The sequence below is a fragment of the Nerophis ophidion genome, linkage group LG01, assembly GCF_033978795.1.
Source record: "Nerophis ophidion isolate RoL-2023_Sa linkage group LG01, RoL_Noph_v1.0, whole genome shotgun sequence".
In the NCBI taxonomy this organism is placed as follows: domain Eukaryota; kingdom Metazoa; phylum Chordata; class Actinopteri; order Syngnathiformes; family Syngnathidae; genus Nerophis; species Nerophis ophidion.
In genome coordinates this window covers 67,957,996-67,981,769 of record NC_084611.1, presented here as the reverse complement: position 1 = coordinate 67,981,769, position 23,774 = coordinate 67,957,996, and the positions used below count along the sequence as shown (strand labels likewise).

General features: G+C 38.4%; 1 protein-coding gene across 1 annotated transcript in view; it reads left to right on the top strand.

Moving 5' to 3' along the window:
• Positions 1-23,774, top strand: part of tet2 (tet methylcytosine dioxygenase 2) — a 44,015-nt gene that overhangs the window by 13,451 nt on the left and 6,790 nt on the right. The window contains exon 2 of the mRNA XM_061909473.1: positions 20,973-23,746. Within this exon, the coding sequence (XP_061765457.1) occupies positions 21,016-23,746 (2,731 nt within the window). The 5' untranslated portion in view covers positions 20,973-21,015. The remainder of the gene's footprint in view (positions 1-20,972; positions 23,747-23,774) is intronic.

Sequence of the window (23,774 nt, the reverse complement as noted above, 5' to 3'; positions counted from 1 at the left end):
ATGTTCCTGGGATTAAAGACCTCACCTTTTATCCACCAAACATATAGCTGGGTAGTGTGGCCAAACAGCTCACTTTTAGTTTCATCTGTCCACATACCTTTCATCCAGAAAGTCTTATCTTTGTCCATGTGATCAGCAGCAAACTTTAGACGAGCCTGACGGTGTCGCTTCTGGAGCAAGTCTCAGTCCATGGCAATGCAAAACACGCTTGACTGTGGACACTAACACCTGTGTTCCAGCAGCTTCTAATTCATTGCAAGCTCTTGGGACCTTAAGATGCTTTGAAATGGCTCCAAGTGACTTTCCTGACTTGTTCAAGTCAATGATTTGTTTTTTCAGAGCTGTACCAAGTTCCTTTAAATTTCCCATTGTCACGTTTGTAATCGAGTCTAATGGCTGCATCACATGAGCCCTATTTAAATGGACTCAGAGAAGTCAACAGGTGTCGTCAATCATAATCACTCACATGAAGTTAAAAGGCCATGCCATGAAGCTAATTTGATTTGATTGTAACTTTTCTACATCACCAAAATTGAACATGTATGTTGCTATATATATACTTTTGACCCAGCAGATTGTCACATTTCCAGTAGACCCATAAAAAATTCCTAAAAGAACCAAAATTCATGATTGTTTTTTGTGAAAAACAAGTATGTGCTCCAATCACTCTATCACAATGAAATAAGAGTTGTAGAAACTATTGTAAACTCAAACCAGCCATGACATTATGTTCTTCACAAGTGTATGTAAACTTTTGACCATGACTGTATATACACATATATTAATGTGTGTGTGTGAATAAACACAAATGCAATGGACAAAAAGCAGCAGAAGGACAAAGACCGCAAAAAGGAATCTCCCGCCAAGTGAACTACATCTGTTTTGCATTAGACATAAAGAACAATGTCTTTCCCTTTTTTGGAAGAAGAGGAGGTTCTCCAGGGAGCAAATTACAAACAGCCTCAGCCTTAAAACGGTAACTATCAGACAATTATTCTTGTATGCAAATTGTAAGAAGAAAATGAGCATGAACAATGTGTGTATCTGGTATTTACATAATACCACATATTTATTTTTATGGTTGTTAAAACAGATACAGAACAGCCAATGTGAGATTTGAAAATATTCCAAGTTATGATTTCTTACTTACAAAAATGTTTTATAATATCTTAAGCCCGACCAGTTATCTTTATTTATTTTTATTCCATTTAGCAAAATCAAAGAGATACATTATATTAAAAACGGACCTGAATTTTTTTCAAGTTCCATCCTTTTAGCAATCGCTCACGTAACAGTTAAAGACAGAAAATCACAATAAACAAAGAAGCTTCAGGCTATCACATGGTCAAGCTACTGTTGCATCACATTGTTAAAATTATGCAAGTGCAAGATTTGAGAAGAAACTGTTTTAGTGTACCTGACTGCAATTGTAGACCTGAGCATGTTCATGAGTCACATTTCCTCTTCCTTGGCTGTTTGTAAAGGCAGCCAACAACCTGAACATCTGCCTTCCAGACCTCTCCATAAGTCTGTATCACATTGCTTGGAAACAAGGACATCTCATCTCCAAACAGGAGTAATTAAAAAACTACTAGTTACTCAACATAAAAACTAAAAGTCGTTGATCCAAATGCAAAAATAAATCACACGCCCAAGAAGCTTGGACCATGTCTTCGAAGGGGAAGTAAAAAAATATTGAGTAACAAGCCTTTGACGAAAAATTCCCAACATTCCAACACAATTGTTGTAGATACAATTCTACCTAAAGGATAAACACATGCTGTGTTTACATGTATAAGAAATAGGGAAGAATAATCCTCAACTACAGTGTCAAATATCATAATCCTGTCCCTTATAGCTAAATTAAGAATTATCTATAACAGTTAACTGTTTATTACACAAGTTATACCAAGTATACACACCAGTACATTTTACAACTCCTGTACTAATTAGTTGGTATTCCTTTAAACGTTTTAAGGGTATGGTATATTCTGTAGTCATTTATCACAGAGCAATGTTTCTGTTACCTAAAACTTTTTTTTTTTTAAACATATTTAACTATGTATTTATGTTTAATCGATTCCCTTATAATAGCTACCTACAAATTGTTCACTCCAATAATACCATACTTTCCAGACAACAAAGCACACCAGAATACAAGGCGTACCCACAAAATGGTAGAGTAAAAAAATAACATTTTCCATATATTTGCTGCATTACAATACGCCCAAGATATGAACATTGTGAAATAAGTTATTCATGAAGAAATATATTCTTAATGTTTATTCTTTAATTGTTTCCAAATGGTGCCTGTTACACGGGAGTAAAACGGCTGATCAAAAAAACAGAAGTCCTCATCATAGACCCATTAGCAGCAGAAGCTAGCTCTCCAATCAGCTAAATAGACTTAACTTCAAAGTGACGTTTCAATTTACGAAACTGAAACAATATAAACAGAATATCATTGTAAGTTAATAATACTCACAGACACTGATAAACGTGTTAGCCGATTACCTAATGCTAACAACGCTTGCTTAATTACATTATGTACAAATATGCATGAAAACACTCCTAAATCTCACATGGGACAGTTTCGTATGTGTCAATAGTTTTAGTTATATTGTAAAACTTACAAAGATTGCTTGGAGTGCTGAAGAATTGATACGAGTAGGAACGCTATGGACAAAACGGCACTTGTATTTCCGGTTGAAAACACCAAACAAAAAAAAAGTACTGTCATCGCTCACCTCCCAGAACCTGCAGTAAGTAAACTCGTCCAAAAGATGGTGCCATAGCACAATAAATAACCCCTTTTCCACTATTTCAATTCGCATCGTTTTATAAGCCACAGGGTTCAAAGCATGGGAAAAAATTAACGGCTTATACTCCAGAATTTACAGTAAATATATTGAACATTTCGTTTTATCATTAGAGAAAGTAGTAATTGGTATTGATTGAACATAGGAAATTAAATTAAATTTTTGTGATACTTATTTAAACAATTCATTTTTGAACATGTTGAAGTATGTAACTGTAAACATGAAATGTACTCCAATGTAATGTAACCTTGCATGCCTGTTGGAAATAAACCAAAATCATTATCTTGAGAAATAGAAGACAGGTAAGAAATTTGAAAAAATACAGGAATCTTGGCCAAACGTGCCATTTATTGGGATAGCCCTCTCATGTTACATTACTTTCATTTCAATTATGTATTTCTACTCCACAATATTTATTTAGAAGACTGAAAAGATAGTAACTGTAGATAGAGCAGCCTTTTGTTCCCTATTAACTGCTGAGGGTATCATATGTTCATACCAAAAGTAACTGACTCTGTGAGGTCCACTGTAAAGCAACAGTGTGCCATGTGACACAAATCACAAGTGTGAGCGGCCTGACCAAGTAAATTGGCGAGATGTGCAGTATGAATGATCATCTGTCCTTGCATGCCTGACTAGCAGTTGACTTTCAATAAGCACAAAGGGTGACAACAGTTCTTGTGAACTGCGACTGAATTTGTACTCTGAAGCTGTCAAACAACTGACTTTCCTCCAAATTCTTAACACTGTGTAGACTTTATGAACCTTGATTTTTGTTACTAAAGTGTCAGCTACACCGCCAATCATCACATTCTGTATGTCATAATATTTAAAACCAAAGCAAAAATGTGTACAGCAACTGTTTGGAGGAATCATAGCACTATATGCGTGGCCATCTGGTTCAACTTGCTGATGGAATAAGGGGTCGTGTGTAGAGATAAAGTTTGCATTGTCAGCTGGGATTCCAAGTTGTGCAAACGTCAGAGGTTGTGTTGTTTGTAGTCCATCTCTATATTTAGGGGGAGGGACAAAGGGGTCATAATATGATTGTCTTCCCTTGTGGTCTGCAAAACATGTAATGGGTGGTTTATTGGGTCCAAATTTTGTATATATTTTGTTTTACAGTCTATCTTCAAGCTGCTTTTTGACTGTCTCTTCAGAATGCAACACTTTTGGAGCGATCTTATGCCAAAGCCCTCCTCCAGGCAGCCACCTTTGACATCTCCGCCTCATTAGCCTTGTGTAGATTTTAGTGCTTCCATATCAATAATAATTACAAATATACACTACAGCGCATGATTTTAGAATGTATATTGGTGCTTGTTTGTGGTTTTTAATGTTTTTATATTTTATTAGATTTGGGTTTGCTTGTTTCATTCTACGTTGTCGCTAAATTACAAACCCTGTTTCCAGATGAGTTGGGAAATTGGGTTGGATGTAAATATAAACGGAATACAATGATTTGCAAATCCTTTTCAACCCATATTCAATTGAATGCACTACAAAGACAAGTTATTTGATGTTCAAACTCAAACTATTTTTTTTTTTGCAAATAATATTTAACTTAGAATTTCATGGCTGCAACACCTGCCAAAGTAGTTGGGAAAGGGCATGTTCGCCACTGTGTTGCATCACCTTTTCTTTTAACAACACTCAATAAACGTTGGGGAACTGAGGAGACACATTTTTGAAGCTTTTCAGGTGGAATTGTTTCCCATTCTTGCTTGATGTACAGCTTAAGTTGTTCAACAGTCCGTGGTCTCTGTTGTCGTATTTCAGGCTTCAAAATTTTCAATGGGAGACAGGTCTGGATTACAGGCAGGCCAGTCTAGTACCCGCACTCTTTTACTATGACGCCACGCTGTTTTAACATGTGGCTTGGCATTGACTTGCTGAAATAAGCAGGGGCGTCCATGATAACGTTGCTTGGATGACAACATATGTTGCTCCAAAACCTGTATGGACCTTTCAGCAGTAATGGTAACTTCACAGATGTGTAAGTTACCGATGCCTTGGACACTAATGCACCCCCATACTATCACAGCTGCTGGCTTTTGAACGTTGTTGCGCCTATACCAATCCGGACGGTTATTTTCCTCTTTGTTCCAGAGGACACCACGTTCACAGTTTCCAAATGTGGACTCGTCAGACCACAGAACACTTTTCCACTTTGCATCAGTCCATCTTAGATGATCTCGGGCCCAGAGAGGCCAGCCGCGTTCCTTGGTGTTGTTGATAAATGGGTTTTGCTTTGCATTGCAGAGTTTTAACTTGCAGTTACAGAAGTAGCGACCAACTGTAGTTACTGACAGTGGTTTTATGAAGTGTTCCTGAGCCCATATGGTGATATCCTTTACACACTGATGTTGGTTTTTGATGCTGTACCGCCTGAGGGATCAAAGGTCCGTAATATCATCGCTTACATGCAGTGATTTCTCCAGATTCTCTGAACCTTTTGATGATTTTACGGACCGTAGATGGTAAAATCCCTAAATTCCTTGCAATAGCTCGTTGAGAAATGTTATTTTAAAACTGTTTGACAATTTACTTACAAAGTGGTGACCCTCACCCCATCGTTGTTTGTGATTTACTTAGCATTTCATGGAAGCAGCTTTTATACCCAATCATTAGCCTGCACATCTGTGGGATGTTCCAAATAAGTGTTTGATGAGCATTTCTCAACTTTATCAGTATTAATTGCCACCTTTCCCAACTTCTTTGTCACATGTTGCTGGCATCAAATTCAAAAGTTAATGATTATTTGCACACAAAAAAAATGTTTAGCAGTTTGAACATCAAATATGTTGTTTTTGTAGCATATTCAATTGAATATGGGTTGAAAATGATTTGCAAATCATAGTATCCCGTTTATATTTACAACTAACACAATTTCCCAACTCATATGGAAACGGGGTTTGTACACATCTGAAAAACTATTTTACCTGGAGGTACCTTTAAAAAACCTTGACTACAAATACAAGTTAGACTGCTCCACAACAAAAGGATAGATGAAATAAGGAACTTATTATTTGCACTACAACTGGTAAAAAATGTTGGATGTGCACAAAGGTCTCCAGGTAAACCTCTACTATATATGGAGACATCCACTTACGTAACTTAGGCAAAATACGTCACCAAAGTCTTAAATTACCAACGGCTTGTTTGGAGCAAGTTTGGAAAAAGGGAAGATTGTTCAATAAATATCTGCGCCATGTCTCCATAGTTTGATTCACAATTTTCTGGACTTATGGGTATCCCAAATACACAAAAACAGGTAACACCAGGTAAAGAGAATGTTTTGCATAATAGGGGCACTTTTAACAGGTCATATTGAGATTTTTTTTTCTACATTTAAAATACTTCCTTGTGGTCTACGTAACATGTATTATAGGTTCGTTATTCAAAATAATGCATGGATTATGTTCTATGGACCGTTTTCAAGTTGCTTTCTGACCATCGCTTCAGAATGCACCATTTTTTTGGCGATCTTATTTCTGTGACTCCACTTCGATGGCGGGATGAGAATTAGAATCTCAGAGTCCGAGTCCATTGTTCCTGCTTGGAAAAGGGTGGAGTGCTATTTCAGGGTTCAGCACATTTTACCCCAAATGGAGGAGTTCAATTACCTTGTAGTCTTGTGTCAACGAGTGAGGGAAGAGTGGATCATGAGATTGACAGGCGGATTGGTGTGATGTCTGCAGTGATGCAGAACCTGTATCGATCCGTCGTGGTGAAGAAATAGCTGAGTCAGAAGGAAAAGCTATCAATTTATCGGTTGATCTATGTTCCTATCCTAATCAATCAATCAATCAATGTTTATTTATATAGCCCCAAATCACAAATGTCTCAAAGGACTGCACAAATCATTACGACTACAACATCCTCGGAAGAACCCACAAAAGGGCAAGGAAAACTCACACCCAGTGGGCAGAGAGAATTCACATCCAGTGGGACGCCAGTGACAATGCTGACTATGAGAAACCTTGGAGAGGACCTCAGATGTGGGCAACCCCCCCTCTCTAGGGGACCGAAAGCAATGGATGTCGAGCGGGTCTAACATGATACTGTGAAAGTTCAATCCATAGTGGCTCCAACACAGCCGCGAGAGTTCAGTTCAAGCGGATCCAAGACAGCAGCGAGAGTCCCGTCCACAGGAAACCATCTCAAGCGGATCAGCAGCGTAGAGATGTCCCCAACCGATACAGGCGAGCGGTCCATCCTGGGTCCCGACGAGCGGTCCATCCTGGGTCTCGACTCTGGACAGCCAGTACTTCATCCATGTTCATCGGACCGGACCCCCTCCACAAGGGAGGGGGGGACATAGGAGAAAGAAAAGAAGCGGCAGGTCAACTGGTCTAAAGTGGAGGTCTATTTAAAGGCTAGAGTATACGGATGAGTTTTAAAGTGAGACTTAAATGCTTCTACTGAGGTAGCATCTCGAACTGTTACCGGGAGGGCATTCCAGAGTACTGGAGCCCGAACGGAAGCCGGAGTCTTTTGAACGCAGATTTCTTGCCGGGACATACGGTACAATACAATCGGCAAGATAGGCTGAAGCTAGACCGTGTAGTATTTTATACGTAAGTAGTAAAACCTTAAAGTCACATCTTAAGTGCACAGGAAGCCAGTGCAGGTGAGCCAGTACAGGCGTAATATGATCAAACTTTCTTGTTCTTGTCAAAAGTCTAGCAGCCGCATTTTGTACCAGCTGTAATCTTTTAATGCTAGACATGGGGAGAGCCGAAAATAATACGTTACAGTAATCGAGACGAGACGTAACAAACGCATGGATAATGATCTCGGCGTCTTTAGTGGACAAAATGGAGCGGATTTTAGCGATATTACGGAGATGAAAGAAGGCCGTTTTAGTAACGCTTTTAATGTGTGACTCAAAGGAGAGAGTTGGGTCGAAGATAATACCCAGATTTTTTACAGAGTCACCTTGTTTTATTATTTGGTTGTCAAATGTTAAAGTTGTATTATTAAATAGAGCTAGTTATGAGCTTTGGGTTGTGACTGAAAGGACAAGATCATATTTATCCATCCATTTTCTACCGCCTATTCCCTTTGGGGTCACGGTGGGCGCTGGTGCCTATCTCAGCTACAATCGGGCGGAGGGCGGGGTACACCCTGGACAAGTCGCCACCTCATCGCAGGGCACAAGATCATGAATACATGCGGCCAAAATGGGTTTCCTCCGTTGGGTGGTAGGGCTCTACCATAGAGATAGGGTGAGAAGCTCCATCATTCAGAACGAGCTCAGAGTAAAGCAGCTCTTCCTCCACATTGAGAGGAGCCAGAAGAGGTGGTTCAGGCATCTTGTCGGGATGCCCCTCGAACGCCTCCATGCGGAGGTGTTTAGGGGACATCTGATTGGTAGGAGGCCACGGGGAAGACCAAGGACACGTTGGCGATTCTATGTCTCCCTGCTGCCAGGGAACGCCTAGGGATCTCCCCGGAGAAGCTGGACAAAGTGGCTGGGGAAGAGGGAAGTGTGAGTTTCTTTGCTTAGGCTGCTGCCCCGTGACCTTACCTTGAATAAGCAGAAGAAGATGGAGGGATGGCATTCCAACAGGGTCTTTTCCAGGCCATCTTTGTTCTAGTTTTTAGTTCTTCTATAGCTACTGAGAAGTATAAGTTAGTTCAATACACTAATTTGTATTAGAAATAGCAACAATGGAGGATGTAAGTGCATGTATGATGCAGTCTGCCCCACAACATGAGGATCACACAAAAGAAGCTTTTAACCACACCGCGTACTACAATGGCGGACGTGCGCAAGGCACACTGTGTACATTTACACTATATATAGATAATCCAGTGACATTTTTTTTTACCGTCACAGGTTGTGCAAATTCTAAATGTCTCATTTGGCAGAAGTAAGGAGGAGGGCAAGAATGCTTTATAAATATTTTCGCAAGGTTTGGTTTCAAATTTTTGAGACTTTTGCAGATCCCAATTACACAACATCCATCCATCCATCCATTTTCTACCGCTTATTCCCTTTTGGGGTCGCGGGGGGCGCTGGGCCTATCTCAGCTACAATCGGGCGTAAGGCGGGGTACACCCTGGACAAGTCGCCACCTCATCGCAAAGCCAACACGGATTGACAGACAACATTCACACTCACATTCACACACTAGGGCCAATTTAGCAGATCCCAATAGGTTACAAAAGTGGGTTTTGCATAATAGGGCCCGTTTTAAAAAAACTACCAATAAGATGACCTAATTTCATCTGCAGAAGTTATTTATGATGTGATTACACTGGCACTCAAGAAAAGATGATATACTCATGCCATAGAACGTATTCAAAGAGAGAATGTTGTTGGCCAAATGCGCCCTCACTTTAAAGTATAGTAAAATGTCCTGCACAAACATTTTGCATATTTTTGGACTATGCCCAAAAGGAGCATGAAGACTTGACAAGTGTTTGATTAATCATATTGCTTTAAAACACCAAGAATTTTCTTCAGCAGAAGTGCTCTTTAGCATTATGCTGCCAAGGTCTAAACCTGAATGATAGGGACTGGCCTCTCCGAGCAGCTGTTGTGAGGGGTGAATGTCACATACGGCTGCCAAGTCAAGGCAAATAGCATCAACTATGGACACTCATATTTCACTGTATCTGTTAGGGAAAAACAAAAACAGAGTGTGTCTCGAATAATACACTGTGCATGATGTATTAAAACACTTTATTTGAATAATCAGATTATTGTGTTCCCTTCTAAATAGTTATACAGGATGATAAAATGGATGGAAATTGTTATATTTTTTTCAACAAGCTTTATAAATGCATAGATATTTTAATCACAACACGGTATAACAATTATCTGATTAACACTGATATTGCATTATTTCCCAAAGGCGATCCCGCGTCTAAGACTCCAACCCTTACTTTGAAAGCTTTAGGCACAAAAGTAACTGACTGACTATTAAGTAAAACTAAACCTAACTATACAGAGGCTACAACCAGTCCCGTTTTCAATAACAGCTAGGTTATAACTGCATTAGTTACAGTAAATCGCAGGTTCACTTTTAGGGAAGCGGATAAATGACAAATAAAACACCGCAATCTGTTTTGTAGTTACATGACAAGAGAGAGGAGGTACAAAAAAAAGTGCTAAAGACAAAAGTACTGACTCCTGGAGACAAACAGCCTATTACAAGCCAAGAAAGTTGAACAATTTGACTTTGTTAATATTTTTGGAGGAAAAACATCTGAATCAAAGTTACCGTCCTACAGGCACCTGATCTTATCATTACTATGTCACTAAATTAGTTTAAAGCTCTACTCTATGACAACACAATGATCACCTTGATTCTAATCAATATAAGAAAAATATCAAAAGGGTGTTTCCACCAAACCATATAATACTAAAAATCTATATAAGTGAACTGTCAAAGAAAAAAGTCAGTGAGACATACTGTATTTGTGGATGTAATGCCAGGGTACTTTAGTATGTATGTGTGCAAAAAGGCCCTCGTTCAGCTGGGATCGCTGGCTTTGTCCTAGGTTCACAAAGATTATTATTTTTTTGGTTGTCAGAGTGGGTGTACCCAACTGTGACAAGCTGCTTGGTTCCTCTCGGTACTCTGTAAACCCTGGAGCGTCTCACAGGAATGGAGCAGCACTCAATGCAGCCCAGTGTTTACCTCTTTATTTAGTAGCTGATTTACAGAGCACCAGACAAAACAAAACAAAGGGAGTCACCTGGGGTTGGGAAGTGGTAGTCATTTAAATACTTAGTTTTTAGTGTTATCTTTATATATATATATATATATATATATATATATATACATATATATATATATATATATATATATATATATAAAGATAACATATATATATATATATATATATATATATATATATATATATATATATATATATATAAAGATAACATATATGTATATGAATGAATTGTTTATTTTGAGCCATGCAAACAAAACAAAATAATTACATAAAATACAAAAGAAATATATATATATATATACACATTATATTTACACTTAAATTGTAAACACTACATGTGACTAATCTTTTGTAGATGTCGAGATTGGCTCAAAAGGGAGTGGGAAGAAGTAAACTTATTAGGTCCCACCCCTATGCATATACAATATATATATACAATATATAATACAATTATATATATAATATAATTCAATTCAGTGGTTGCTGCGTGGACGCTATAGATTATCTATATATAATACATTTAAATTCACACATTTACATATATACATATGCACACACACACACACATATATACACAAATTATATATATATATATATATATATATATATAGGTATATATATATATATATACATATACATATAAATCCATACAATTCATTATACACACATACGCACATACATACACACATGCATATACCCAAAATACACACACATCCATCATATATACACACACACACCTATATAAATACTATATATATATAATAATATATATAATATACACTTTTGTCTATACATTATTAACAGTTTTTGGTGCCTATGGGAACAAGCTTTCATTTTGACTGTGTTATTAGTGGTTATTAGAGGATCTATGACTGTGGAGCTGCTGCCCCTTAGCAACAGGACCTGAGGACCACTCTTGTTATGTGTCCTATGCTGTGCATTAAGAGACGAGGGGAGTCCCCTGCCAGAGGAGTTATCCACGAGCAAAAGAGCCCCCACTCGCCTGCCCTGTACTCCAGATAGTGTACCCAAATCCCTTTTCTTAGTTTCCATTGGCACCAATTCTTTAGTCAGAATTCATATTTGTTTATACATTTGCAGAATATTAGTATTACTCAAATTGCGTATAGGATTGTACACACACACACACACACACACACACAATTCAATGTATTCCTCTTATTGATACTAATTCATATATTTTAACTAGTTAGGTAATGTCATAGAAGTAATAATAACAATAATGATAATATCAACAATGACTACAACAATAATATTAACGATAAGGATAACAATAATAATAATAATATGAACAATAGCAATAGCAATGACAATAAATGATGACAATAATACATATAAAATAATGATGATGATAATAACAACAATAATAATAATTAAAGCTGCAAGCAGCGTTGGTCGGGTCCGCCGTTGGCCGCCGCCGCCGCCGCCGTGTCCCGAGTCCCGATCTTAGTCAGACCAACATAGAGGTCTTTGTTTCATGTCTCTACGACATTCCTAACAGAAGTTACAAGCAGTTTTGTCTGGAAAAAGGTGACGGCTTTTTACAAAATTTTTATTTTGAAGGGGTAATTGCCAACTTCCTGTTGATTTTAACTGAAAGATGCCACCTATCGAAATGTAGGTCTAAGTGAGACATACATAGAGGTTTTTGTTTCATGTCTGTCCGACGTTCCTACCAGAAGTTACAAGCAGTTTTATCCGTTTCCTCTTCCTAGGAGCAGTTTTTCTGTGTTTTTTTCAAAAATTGCAATAGAGCGCAATTTTGAGTTTTAAGGTTTGGTTTTTTCACTAGATCGCAATTTCTGCCAGTCCTGATGTGTGTGCCAAGTTTGGTGAGTTTTGAAGCATTTTAAGGGGGTCAAATTGCAGCTCAAAGAGGCAAAAATAGCATTTTTTTGCGAAAATTTTGCTTTGAATGAGTTTTTGCAAGATTTCTGTTGATTTTGGGTATAGACATTTTTTATTGGAAATGTAGGTCTAAGTCAGACCTACACAGAGGTTTTTGTTTCATGTCTCTACGACATTCCTGACGGAAGTTACAAGCGATTTGTTTTTGTTTTTTGCTAGGGGGCGCTAGCGCCCAATTTTCATTTTTGGGGTTTGGTTGCTTAATATGTTGGGGAGGGACACTGTACCGACGTGTGTGTCAACTTTGGTGAGTTTTGAAGCATGTTAAGGGGGTCAAATTAGGGTATTGTTTGTGTTGTATTCCTAGGGGGCGCTAGAGCACAATTTTGAGTTTTTGGGTTTGGTTTTTTCATTAACTCGCAATTGTTGCCAGTCCTGATGTGTGTGCCAAGTTTGGTGAGTTTTGAAGCATTTTAAGGGGGTCAAATTACAGCTCAAAGAGGTAAAAATTATCTTTTTTAGGAAAATTTGCGCAGGGGATCTTTGAAGGCGCGTAAAATCAAACCCTTAAAACTTATCACAACTTTGTCCGACCACTTTTTTTAAAAGGGTTCAATCTCTCTCCTGTGCGAGTTTGAAGCCGAAACGACAAACGCACTGGGAGGAGTTTCGATTTGAAAAAGGTTACGGGTTTTCACGAAAACTTTTATTTTGAAGGGGTAATTGCCAACTTCCTGTTGATTTTTTCTGCTAGCTGTCAATTATTAAAATGTAGGTCTAAGTAAGACCTACATAGAAGTTTTTGTTTCATGTCTTTCCGACATTCCTACCGGAAGTTACAAGCAGTTTTGTCTATGTTTTCTTCCTGGAAGCAGTTTTTTCTGTGTTTTATTCAAAAATTGCGCTAGAGCGCAATTTTGAGTATTTTTATTTTTTTTTTTCATTAGATCGCAATTTCTGCCAGTCCTGATGTGTCTGCCAAGTTTGGTGAGTTTTGAAGCATTTTAAGGGGGGCAAATTACAGCTCAAAGAGGCAAAAATTGCATTTTTTGTGAAAATTTGGCTTTGAATGGGTTTTTGAAAATTTTTTGTTGATTTTGGCCCCAGAAGATACAATTATGGAATTTAGGTCTAAGTCAGACCTACATAGAGGTTTTTGTTTCATGTCTCTACGACATTCCTACCGGAAGTTACAAGCAGTCTGGTTTTTTTTTTTCCTAGGGGGCGCTAGAGCGCAATTTTCATTTTTGGGGTTTGGTTGCTTAATATGTTGTGGTGTCACGGTAGACCGACGCGTGTGTCAACTTTGGTGAGTTTTGAAGCATGTTAAGGGGGTGATGTTGGGGCGCGACGGTGCGGAATAAAGAAAGAAAGAAAGAAAGAATAATAATTAAAGCTGCAAGCAGCGTTGGTCGGGTCCGCCGTTGGCCGCCGCCGCCGCCGCCGTGTCCCGAGTCCCGATCTTCGTCAGACCAACATAGAGGTCTTTGTTTCATGTCTCTACGACATTCCTAACAGAAGTTACAAGCAGTTTTGTCTGGAAAAAGGTGACGGCTTTTTACAAAACTTTTATTTTGAAGGGGTAATTGCCAACTTCCTGTTGATTTTAACTGAAAGATGCCACCTATCAAAATGTAGGTCTAAGTGAGACCTACACAGAGGTTTTTGTTTCATGTCTGTCCGACGTTCCTACCAGAAGTTACAAGCAGTTTTATCCGTTTCCTCTTCCTAGGAGCAGTTTTTCTGTGTTTTTTTCAAAAATTGCAATAGAGCGCAATTTTGAGGTTTAAGGTTTGGTTTTTTCACTAGATCGCAATTTCTGCCAGTCCTGATGTGTGTGCCAAGTTTGGTGAGTTTTGAAGCATTTTAAGGGGGTCAAATTGCAGCTCAAAGAGGCAAAAATAGCATTTTTTTGCGAAAATTTTGCTTTGAATGAGTTTTTGCAAGATTTCTGTTGATTTTGGGTATAGACATTTTTTATTGGAAATGTAGGTCTTAGTCAGACCTACACAGAGGTTTTTGTTTCATGTCTCTACGACATTCCTGACGGAAGTTACAAGCGATTTGTTTTTGTTTTTTGCTAGGGGGCGCTAGCGCGCAATTTTCATTTTTGGGGTTTGGTTGCTTAATATGTTGGGGAGGGACACCGTACCGACGTGTGTGTCAACTTTGGTGAGTTTTGAAGCATGTTAAGGGGGTCAAATTAGGGTATTGTTTGTGTTGTATTCCTAGGGGGCGCTAGAGCACAATTTTGAGTTTTTGGGTTTGGTTTTTTCATTAACTCGCAATTGTTGCCAGTCCTGATGTGTGTGCCAAGTTTGGTGAGTTTTGAAGCATTTTAAGGGGGTCAAATTACAGCTCTAAGAGGTAAAAATGATATTTTTTGGGAAAATTTGCGCAGGGGTTCTTTGAAGGCGCGTAAAATCAAAACCTTAGAACTTATCACAACTTTGTCCGACCACTTTTTTTAAAAGGGTTCAATCTCTCTCCTGTGCGAGTTTGAAGCCGAAACGACAAACGCACTGGGAGGAGTTTCGATTTGAAAAAGGTGACGGGTTTTTACAAAACTTTTATTTTGAAGGGGTAATTGCCAACTTCCTGTTGATTATTTCTGCTAGCTGTCAATTACTAAAATGTAGGTCTTAATGAGACCTACATAGAAGTTTTTGTTTCATGTCTTTCCGGCATTCCTACCCGAAGTTACAAGCAGTTTTGTCTGTGGTTTCTTCCTGGAAGCAGTTTTTTCTGTGTTTTATTGAAAAATTGCGCTAGAGCACAATTTTGAGATTTTTTTTTTTTTTTTTTTCATTAGATCACAATTTCTGCCAGTCCTGATGTGTGTTCCAAGTTTGGTGAGTTTTGAAGCATTTTAAGGGGGTCAAATTGCAGCTCAAAGAGGCAAAAATAGCGTTTTTTGGCGAAAATTTTGCTTTGAAAGGGTTTTGCAAAATTTCTGTTGATTTTAGGTATAGAAGTTTCTGATGGGGAATTTAGGTCTAGGTCAGTTCTACATAGAGGATTTTGTTTCATGTCTCTACGACATTCCTACCGGAAGTTACAAGCAGTCTGGTTTTTTTTTTTCGTAGGGGGCGCTAGCGCGCATTTTTCATTTTTCTGGTTTGGTTCCCTAATATGTTGGGAAGGCATGAAAGACCGACGTGTGTGTCAAATTTGGTGAGTTTTGAAATATGTTAAGAGGGTGAAATTGGGGCGCGACGGTGCGGAAGAAAGAAAGAAAGAAAGAATAATAATAAAACGCAGCAGATTCAATAGGGTCCTTGCCTTAGCAAAGGACATGGAGTCCTTTGCTGGCAGGGCGGACCCTAATAAACGCAGCAGATTCAATAGGGTCCTTGCATGGCAAAGGACATGGATGTCCTTTGCCATTGCAGGGCGGACCCTAATAAAACGCAGCAGATTCAATAGGGTCCTTGCCAGGGCAAAGGACAGAGTCCTTTGCTGGCAGGGCGGACCCTAATAAGAAACGTTACAGATTCAATAGGGTCCTTGCATGGCAAAGGACATGGATGTCCTTTGCCATTGCAGGGCGGACCCTAATAATAATCATTATTAGCCAGTGATGGAGTTTAACACTTAGGCATCCATGTTCACATTCATATACGATGCCCATACCATTTTTTGTATCTTGTTTTGAACTGATGGACATTTGGACACTGCTTGAGCCCCACATCCAATCTGTTCCAAAGTTTCACTCCACGCACAGACACACACAAACTTTTCCTTGTAGTTCTTACTGTTCGAATAGTAAAGATACTACACCCCCTTAGATTGTGAATTCCTTCTCTGTGTTTGAAATGTTTTTGAATATTGGCAGGTAGAACCTTTTTGTTTGCTTTAAATAGTAATTGAGCTGTATTAAAATCAACTAGATCAGGCAGTTTTATTAATTTAGATTGGAAAAATAAAATATTTGTGTGGTCACAATATCCCACCTTGTGTAGAATTCTTATTGCCCGTTTTTGGAGTGTAACCAGGGGATGTAGTGAAGTTTTGTAGTTGTTGCCCCAGATCTCTATGCGGTAATTTAGATATGGCAAGACCATTGAACAATATAATAAATGCAGAGCTGTGTAATTTTAAGAAGAATTTGGATTTATTGATAATAGAGATGCTTTTGGAGATTTTGCTTTGTATATGTCTTGTGTGGTTTCCAGCTTACTTTATTATCAATAGTGACTCCTAAGAATTTAATTTCTGACACCGTTTCTAGAATCACGCCATCTATATTTATTGCTGGGCCTGGATTGGAATAGCCGAATAACATAACTTTTGTTTTCTTTAAAATAAGGGATAATTTGTTTATATCTAACCATGTTTTTAATTTTGCAAGTTCATTATTTAGGGTGATACTAAATTTGTATAATTATCATTACAATAGAAAATATTAGCGTCGTCTGCGATTATGACTAATTTTAATACATTTGATACTGTAAATATGTCGTTGATATATCAGTTAAATAACTTTGGACCCAGCACGGATCCTTATGGAACCCCACAAGCAATGTCCAAATGGCCAGATGTAAACTCGCCCATCCTCACAAACAGCTGTCTTTGTGTTAAATATCTCCTTATCCAAGTCAAAGCTACTCCCCTTATTCCATATCTGTATAATTTGTTCAGTAATATTTAAATGATAAATAAATGATAAATGGGTTGTACTTGTATAGCGCTTTTCTACCTTCAAGGTACTCAAAGCGCTTTGACACTACTTCCACATTTACCCATTCACACACACATTCACACACTGATGGAGGGAGCTGCCATGCAAGGCGACAACCAGCACCCATCAGGAGCAAGGGTGAAGTGTCTTGCTCAGGACACAACGGACGTGACGAGGTTGGTACTAGGTGGGAATTGAACCAGGGACGCTTGGGTTGCGCACGGCCACTCTCCCACTGCGCCACGCCGTCCCTACATTTGATGATTAATGGTGTCAAATGCTTTACTCAGATCCATGTTAATTCCAGCTGCGTATTTCTTACTATCTTTGCTATTCGTTATCTCTTCTACTGCATCAATTTTTGCCATAGATGTTGACCTTGATGTCCTAAAACCGTATTGACTTTCATTAATTATCTTATGTTTATCTATAAATTTCTCTAACCTGATGTTGTATAATTTCTCTAAGATTTTGGAAAACTGTGGGAGCAAAGAGACATGTCGGTAGTTTGTGAAGATGTGTTTGTTCCCATTTTTATATATTGGTATTACCTTCGCCATTTTCATTTTATTGGGAAATTGTCCTGTTTGGAAGGACAGGTTAAATATGTAAGTTAGTGGTTTGGTGGTGGAATGTATGATTTTTTTCACAAGTGTCATATCTATGTCAAAACAATCAGTAGATGTTTTATTTTTGCAATTATTAACACTATCTATTATTTCCTCTTCAGTTATTCCCAACAGAAACATACTCTTTGGGTTCATTTCAATCAGTGACTCAATTATATATATATATATATGTATATATATATACATATATACACATATATGTATATATACATATACACATATATGTATATATACATATACACATATATGTATATATACATATACACATATATGTATATATACATTTACACATATATGTATATATACATATACATTTGTATATGTATATATACATATACACATATATATGTATATATACATATACACATATATATGTATATACACACATATATGTATATATACATATATATGTATATACACACATATATGTATATATACATATATATGTATATACACACATATATGTATATATACATATATATACATTCATATACATGTATATACATACATACATATACATGTATTCACATACATGTATGTACATACATATACACATACATGTATGTACATACATATACACATACATGTATAAATATATATACACAAACATCCATCCATCCATTTTTCTACCGCTTATTCCCTTTGGGGTCGCGGGGGGCGCTAGTGCCTATCTCAGCTACAATCGGGCGGAAGGCAGTGTACACCCTAGACAAATCGCCACCTCATCGCAGGGCCAACACAGATAGACAGACATACAGCATATATATAAATTATAAATGGGTTGTACTTGTATAGCGCGTTTCTACCTTCAAGGTACTCAAAGCGTTTTGACACTACTTCCACATTTACCCATTCACACACACATTCACACACTGATGGAGGGAGCTGCCATGCAAGGCGCTAACCAGCACCCATCAGGAGCAAGGGTGAAGTGTCTTGCTCAAGGACACAACGAACGTGACGAAGTTGGTACTAGGTGGGGATTGAACCACGGACCCTCGGGTTGCGCATGGCCACTCTGTTCTACTGCGCCAGGCCGTCCCATATATCCATATATATACACATACATAAGTATGTGTGTGTGTGTGTGCATGTATATATATATATATATATATATATATATATATATATATATATATATATATATATATTCCAAGACTAAAGTCAATAAGTAAATGCCTTTAAGTTAATGTCAATGGTTGTGAATTTGAAATTTGACAGACAGGCCGGGGGAGCACATGATGCATTTTAAAGCATAACATATGTGTTGGAACGAAGAACAATGTTGTTAATCACCCTAGTATCAGTTTAGTTGTGGAAATTCACAAAACAGATATTTGCTCAATTCTGTATTTATACGTGGCGGGCCGGATTAAAGGGATCAACGTGCCAGATGTGGCATGCCGGCCGTAGTTTGCCCACCTCTGTTATGGAGCCTATACCCCTTGTGTTACTTGAACCACTCCTTCAAAGGTTTAAGCCATATGAATATTGGGATGATTATAGTGAACATAAAATTAACCTGTCCCTTGACAAAGAAATTAAGTCTTGAAAAATAACTTCCATTGTGTATGGTGGCTGTTATCGTATGGTATTTTTATGTAAATTATTGTTTGTTGTTTTTGCTTTAACATGTGTTTTGGAATAAACCTCTCCTTTAAAGATCGCAGTTGTGCGGGAATATACTATGTAAATGCTTTCAGATGTGATTGTGTCAGCCAATAATGGAATGAAAAATTTTCCAGTAATACGGCAGTACCTTAATCACCATCCCTGTGCCTTCTCCATTGCTGCACCCGCCCTCTGAAACTCTCTCCACACGTCTGCAGGACCCTACTACCATCAAAAATCTCACCTCTTCAGAATGATTTAAATACTTAAACCGTAATCCCGTATTTTTTTCTACTGTGTATCATGTTTACATAAACTTATAGTCTTCTTAAAAATATATATATTTATGGTGTTAAAGGTTTTGATCATCTTTTAAATGTGTATTGTATAGGTAAATACAATTATATTATTATTATTATTATTATCATCATCATCATCATAACACCAGTCAGTGTTTAAGGGGACCTGTGATTATTTTAGTCTACATTTAAACACCTCTTTGTGGTCAAGGTAATGTTCGTCTGTTTTGGATCTGCTTTAGTGTAAATTTTGCTTTACAGTCACATTTATAACCCGTTTTCTGAGTGTGTCTCCAAAATGTTCGTTTCAGGAGGCATTTCCAGATTGTAAATTAAACCACACTTACCCTTTCCAAAAGTATCATAATTCACAATTTGAAAATAAACAGTCTGGGTTTCCCTGCTTCGGCTGCTGCCCCTACGACCCGACCCCGAATAAGCAGAAGGAGATGGATGGATGAAAATATACACTGTTTAAATATTTATTGTAAAGTCACACCTATTTTTTTGAAAATAAACTTAACCATAAACAGTAGATTTACCAAGTCACAACAGTAGGTACACCTACACACTTTTCGATTGACCTGCGTAAAAACATGCTGCTTTAAGCAGCATTTATGTCACTGCATGTTGCATGTTGGTGTTATGTGCATACCACAATTAGATGAAAATAATACTTTATCGTACCTTGCCTAAGTTTCCTCGATGAGCCGCACTCTATCGGGCTAAGCGACTTAAAGACGATATATTATGCGAAACCAAATGTTCTTACCTACTGGTACCTGTGTTTGTGTATTTAGGATCTGCATAAGTCCTGGAAATTTGAAATTAAAATATTGAAGGGATTGCAGCTATACTTTTTAAAACAATATTTCCTTTTGGCATACTTCCTCCAAATGAGCTGTTTGAAATTTTCCCCATTTGTCGCGTTTTTCCCAATTGTGACGTCAGTGGATATCTCCATATAGGGTAGAATTTTACCCAAAGGGCCTTGCGCGAGTGCACCATTGTAGTCCAACATTGCAGTCGATAAGGGTCACTTTGGGGGTAATAGAGCTGGATCGAATTATGATGACAAGCTGCGCTACATACAGTATAAATACTACATGTATGCAGTATAACAAAATAGCACAGCATAATAATTATTCTTGCACAATAGTAGAACTAATTAAAACCATACATAAACAAAGCCTGAACTACACAGACTAACTAGAGTCACCAGGAAAATGTTCTATATGATGTACTGTATGTATATTAAATGTGAACACTAATGAAGCAGTCTACTTTGCACATTTACCACTGATTGAATATGAAAAATCAAAAAAAAAATTCAGGTGACTAAATGTCTATTTTGAATTTTTTTCTCTAGGACACATAGAGGGCAGCCTGTGAATGGACTCTGAGCAGGCCAGATGGAAACAGACCAGACCAGACATGAGACGGAAGAAAGCCTGACATTAAAACAATTTGGGACACACCACATCTCCAACAAACTGCAGAATGGAGGCTCATTTTCAGAAAGAGACTCTCTGCAAAACACTGACAACACAAACTGGAACAATCACAAGCCCAACACAGTTGCCAACTCCATGAAGAGACCAAACGAAAACTGCAATAACTCTGAATCCGTGCAAGGGCTGTTGGATCATGGATCCTTTATAATTAATGGAGTGTTGATGAATGGAGAGCAACTACTCACTGAACCGTCATTCCAGCCCAGCCAGCCCAAGAAATTTAGAACAGATTCAGAGATTGTTGAATTAAAAAATAAAACTGAATTTCAATGCAGTGCTCAGTCAGAGACAAAATTAGGGAACAGGAACTGTACAATTCTTAATGGAGATGCTTACCACCTGCCAAGGAATAAGCATGCTTCAATCTCTAATGGTGCTGTCCTGACGACTTCTACAATAGAAAGCACACCAGGTGATCTTTTAGAGAAAACTTTGTCTCAATATTATCCTGAGCAGGTATCAATTGCACCACAGAGATCTGGTCCACAAGATGCTATGAAAACTTCTCTCACAAAAAAAATGCCTGGTGAGGATATTATACCTCCTGCTTTGACCTCAGAGTTTCCCAATTCAGCTCAGATGCTTAACTCACAAACACGGAAACCTGCGGTATCTGGTAGTCTGGAGGGAAGCAACAATTACAACTCTGTTAACTATATAGTAAATGGATATGCAAACCATCATGAAACCGTTTACCAGCAGAAAAAACAACCGCCTCAACAACTATCACCATCTAGCCACCAAGGATCTCTTCAACAACTCCCTGGCATGGCCCCCCCACCAAATACTGCCAACTCATTGCAACAACATAAAAATGGCCCAGGGTGCTTTCCAAGCAGCACAAATCCTCAACGTACATATGAAAATGGAAGCCACAATTTTGATCACAAAGAGCATAACACTCACTCCAGGGGAACTAAGGCAGTATTGGACAAATATGGACCATCAAACTTTGGGATACAGAACATTGTGCAGTATGAGGAACCGGAGTCTGGTCATGCTCAACAGTTTGGGATTCAACCCAATAATTTTCAGCGGACTCCAGGACACACACATGGAGCTGATAACATAGGTATGATGGGACCCATTACACAGCAGCCACATCAGGCTGGATTAGAAAAAAGCCTGGATAACACATCCCAGCAGACAGAGAATTTCATGTGTTCAAATCTCCATCAGGGACACTGGATGGAACGGAACCCTCTACAGCAGCAAACGCATGTTCTGTCATCCTTGGCAAAGCAGGAAAACAGGGATTTCGCTATCAAGCCTTTGCTAGAGCAACAGAAAGCTAACCTCCAAGATCATGGTCAATATTTGGAGAAAAACCATGTACAAAGGTTTGAGTCACCTGGAATGTTTAAAGAAAACATTCATGGGTCCAACAACATACAGCAGCAGCAGCAACTCTCAGGCCAAACAAACTGTGCTTCAGCCCAAAACAACAATAGTCCTGATTGGCAGCATGGTAGTTCTAAGTTTTCTTTAGTGCAACAGTCTCAACCCCAGATAAAGCATGATCAACAAAATGTGTTGCAAAGCCAGCAGGCAAGGGGACATTATCATACACCCATGCAGTCAGAGCACTTACGTGAACACTCTGAAGTGCAGGATGTATTGTCACCTGAGTTTTTCACAACACAACAGCAGCACTGTAATCTTCCACGCCCACTGTCCCACCCAACACAATCTGAAGAACAGCAACTTAAGTCTCCCATCTATCGACCTCACAGTCAGCCTCAGCCAGGTCAGATTAAACTTAATCAGCAACATAGAAACAACTACTTCAGCTACAATAACACAACAGATGCTCATATACATCATCAAAGCCAGTATTCGCCAAACTCGGGCAACAGTGATTTCAGGCAATTTCAACCGCAGAGACCGAGTAACCAAATAGACCTACCACAAACGTCTACACAGTCACAGCCTCTTTCTCCACAATTTTCATCAAACCAACAGACATCAACACATATGTATCCCAAAGCTGAACTCCAGCTAAACCCATGTTCCCAGGTCCAAAGGGGATCTCAGCTTCCTCTGGCATCCGGCCTCTCTCTGACAGACTTCCAAAAGCATGCTGCCCTGCGTAATCATCTGTTACAAAGGCAAGAGAGACAGGGCCCTCTCTATTACACTCAAAGCACTAATGATATTAAACACAGCCTGAAAAATGTAAAAATTGACAATGGACCCAGATTTCACTTGCCTGGCTCGCAAGAGCAAATGGGTGGATTGCAAATCAAGCAGGAGAAACATCAGTCCTTATGTGACAATAATAAGAAGCAAGACAACATTCTGGCCTCCATGGAACAAAGTCTAAAACAGTACCATCTTTCCCCTGTTTTTGAGAAGAAATCTTTTGTCATCAATTCAAATAAAGTTAAGGTAGAATCTTCCGGACCTGTGACAATACTGTCAACCAACACTGACATGTGTAAAATGGAAGCACATGGAGCTGCCACCTCCAGTCCAACTTTGAAAAAAACACCCGAATCCACACCCAAAAAAGAACAACTCTTACAGAGGTTTATGGATTCCCCAATGAAGCTGTTGGATACCCCAATAAAAAGTCTCCTGGATATGCCTATGAAAACACAATATGACATTGCATCATGCCACTGTGTTGGTGAGTCACCTATCCATCCAGCCATCCA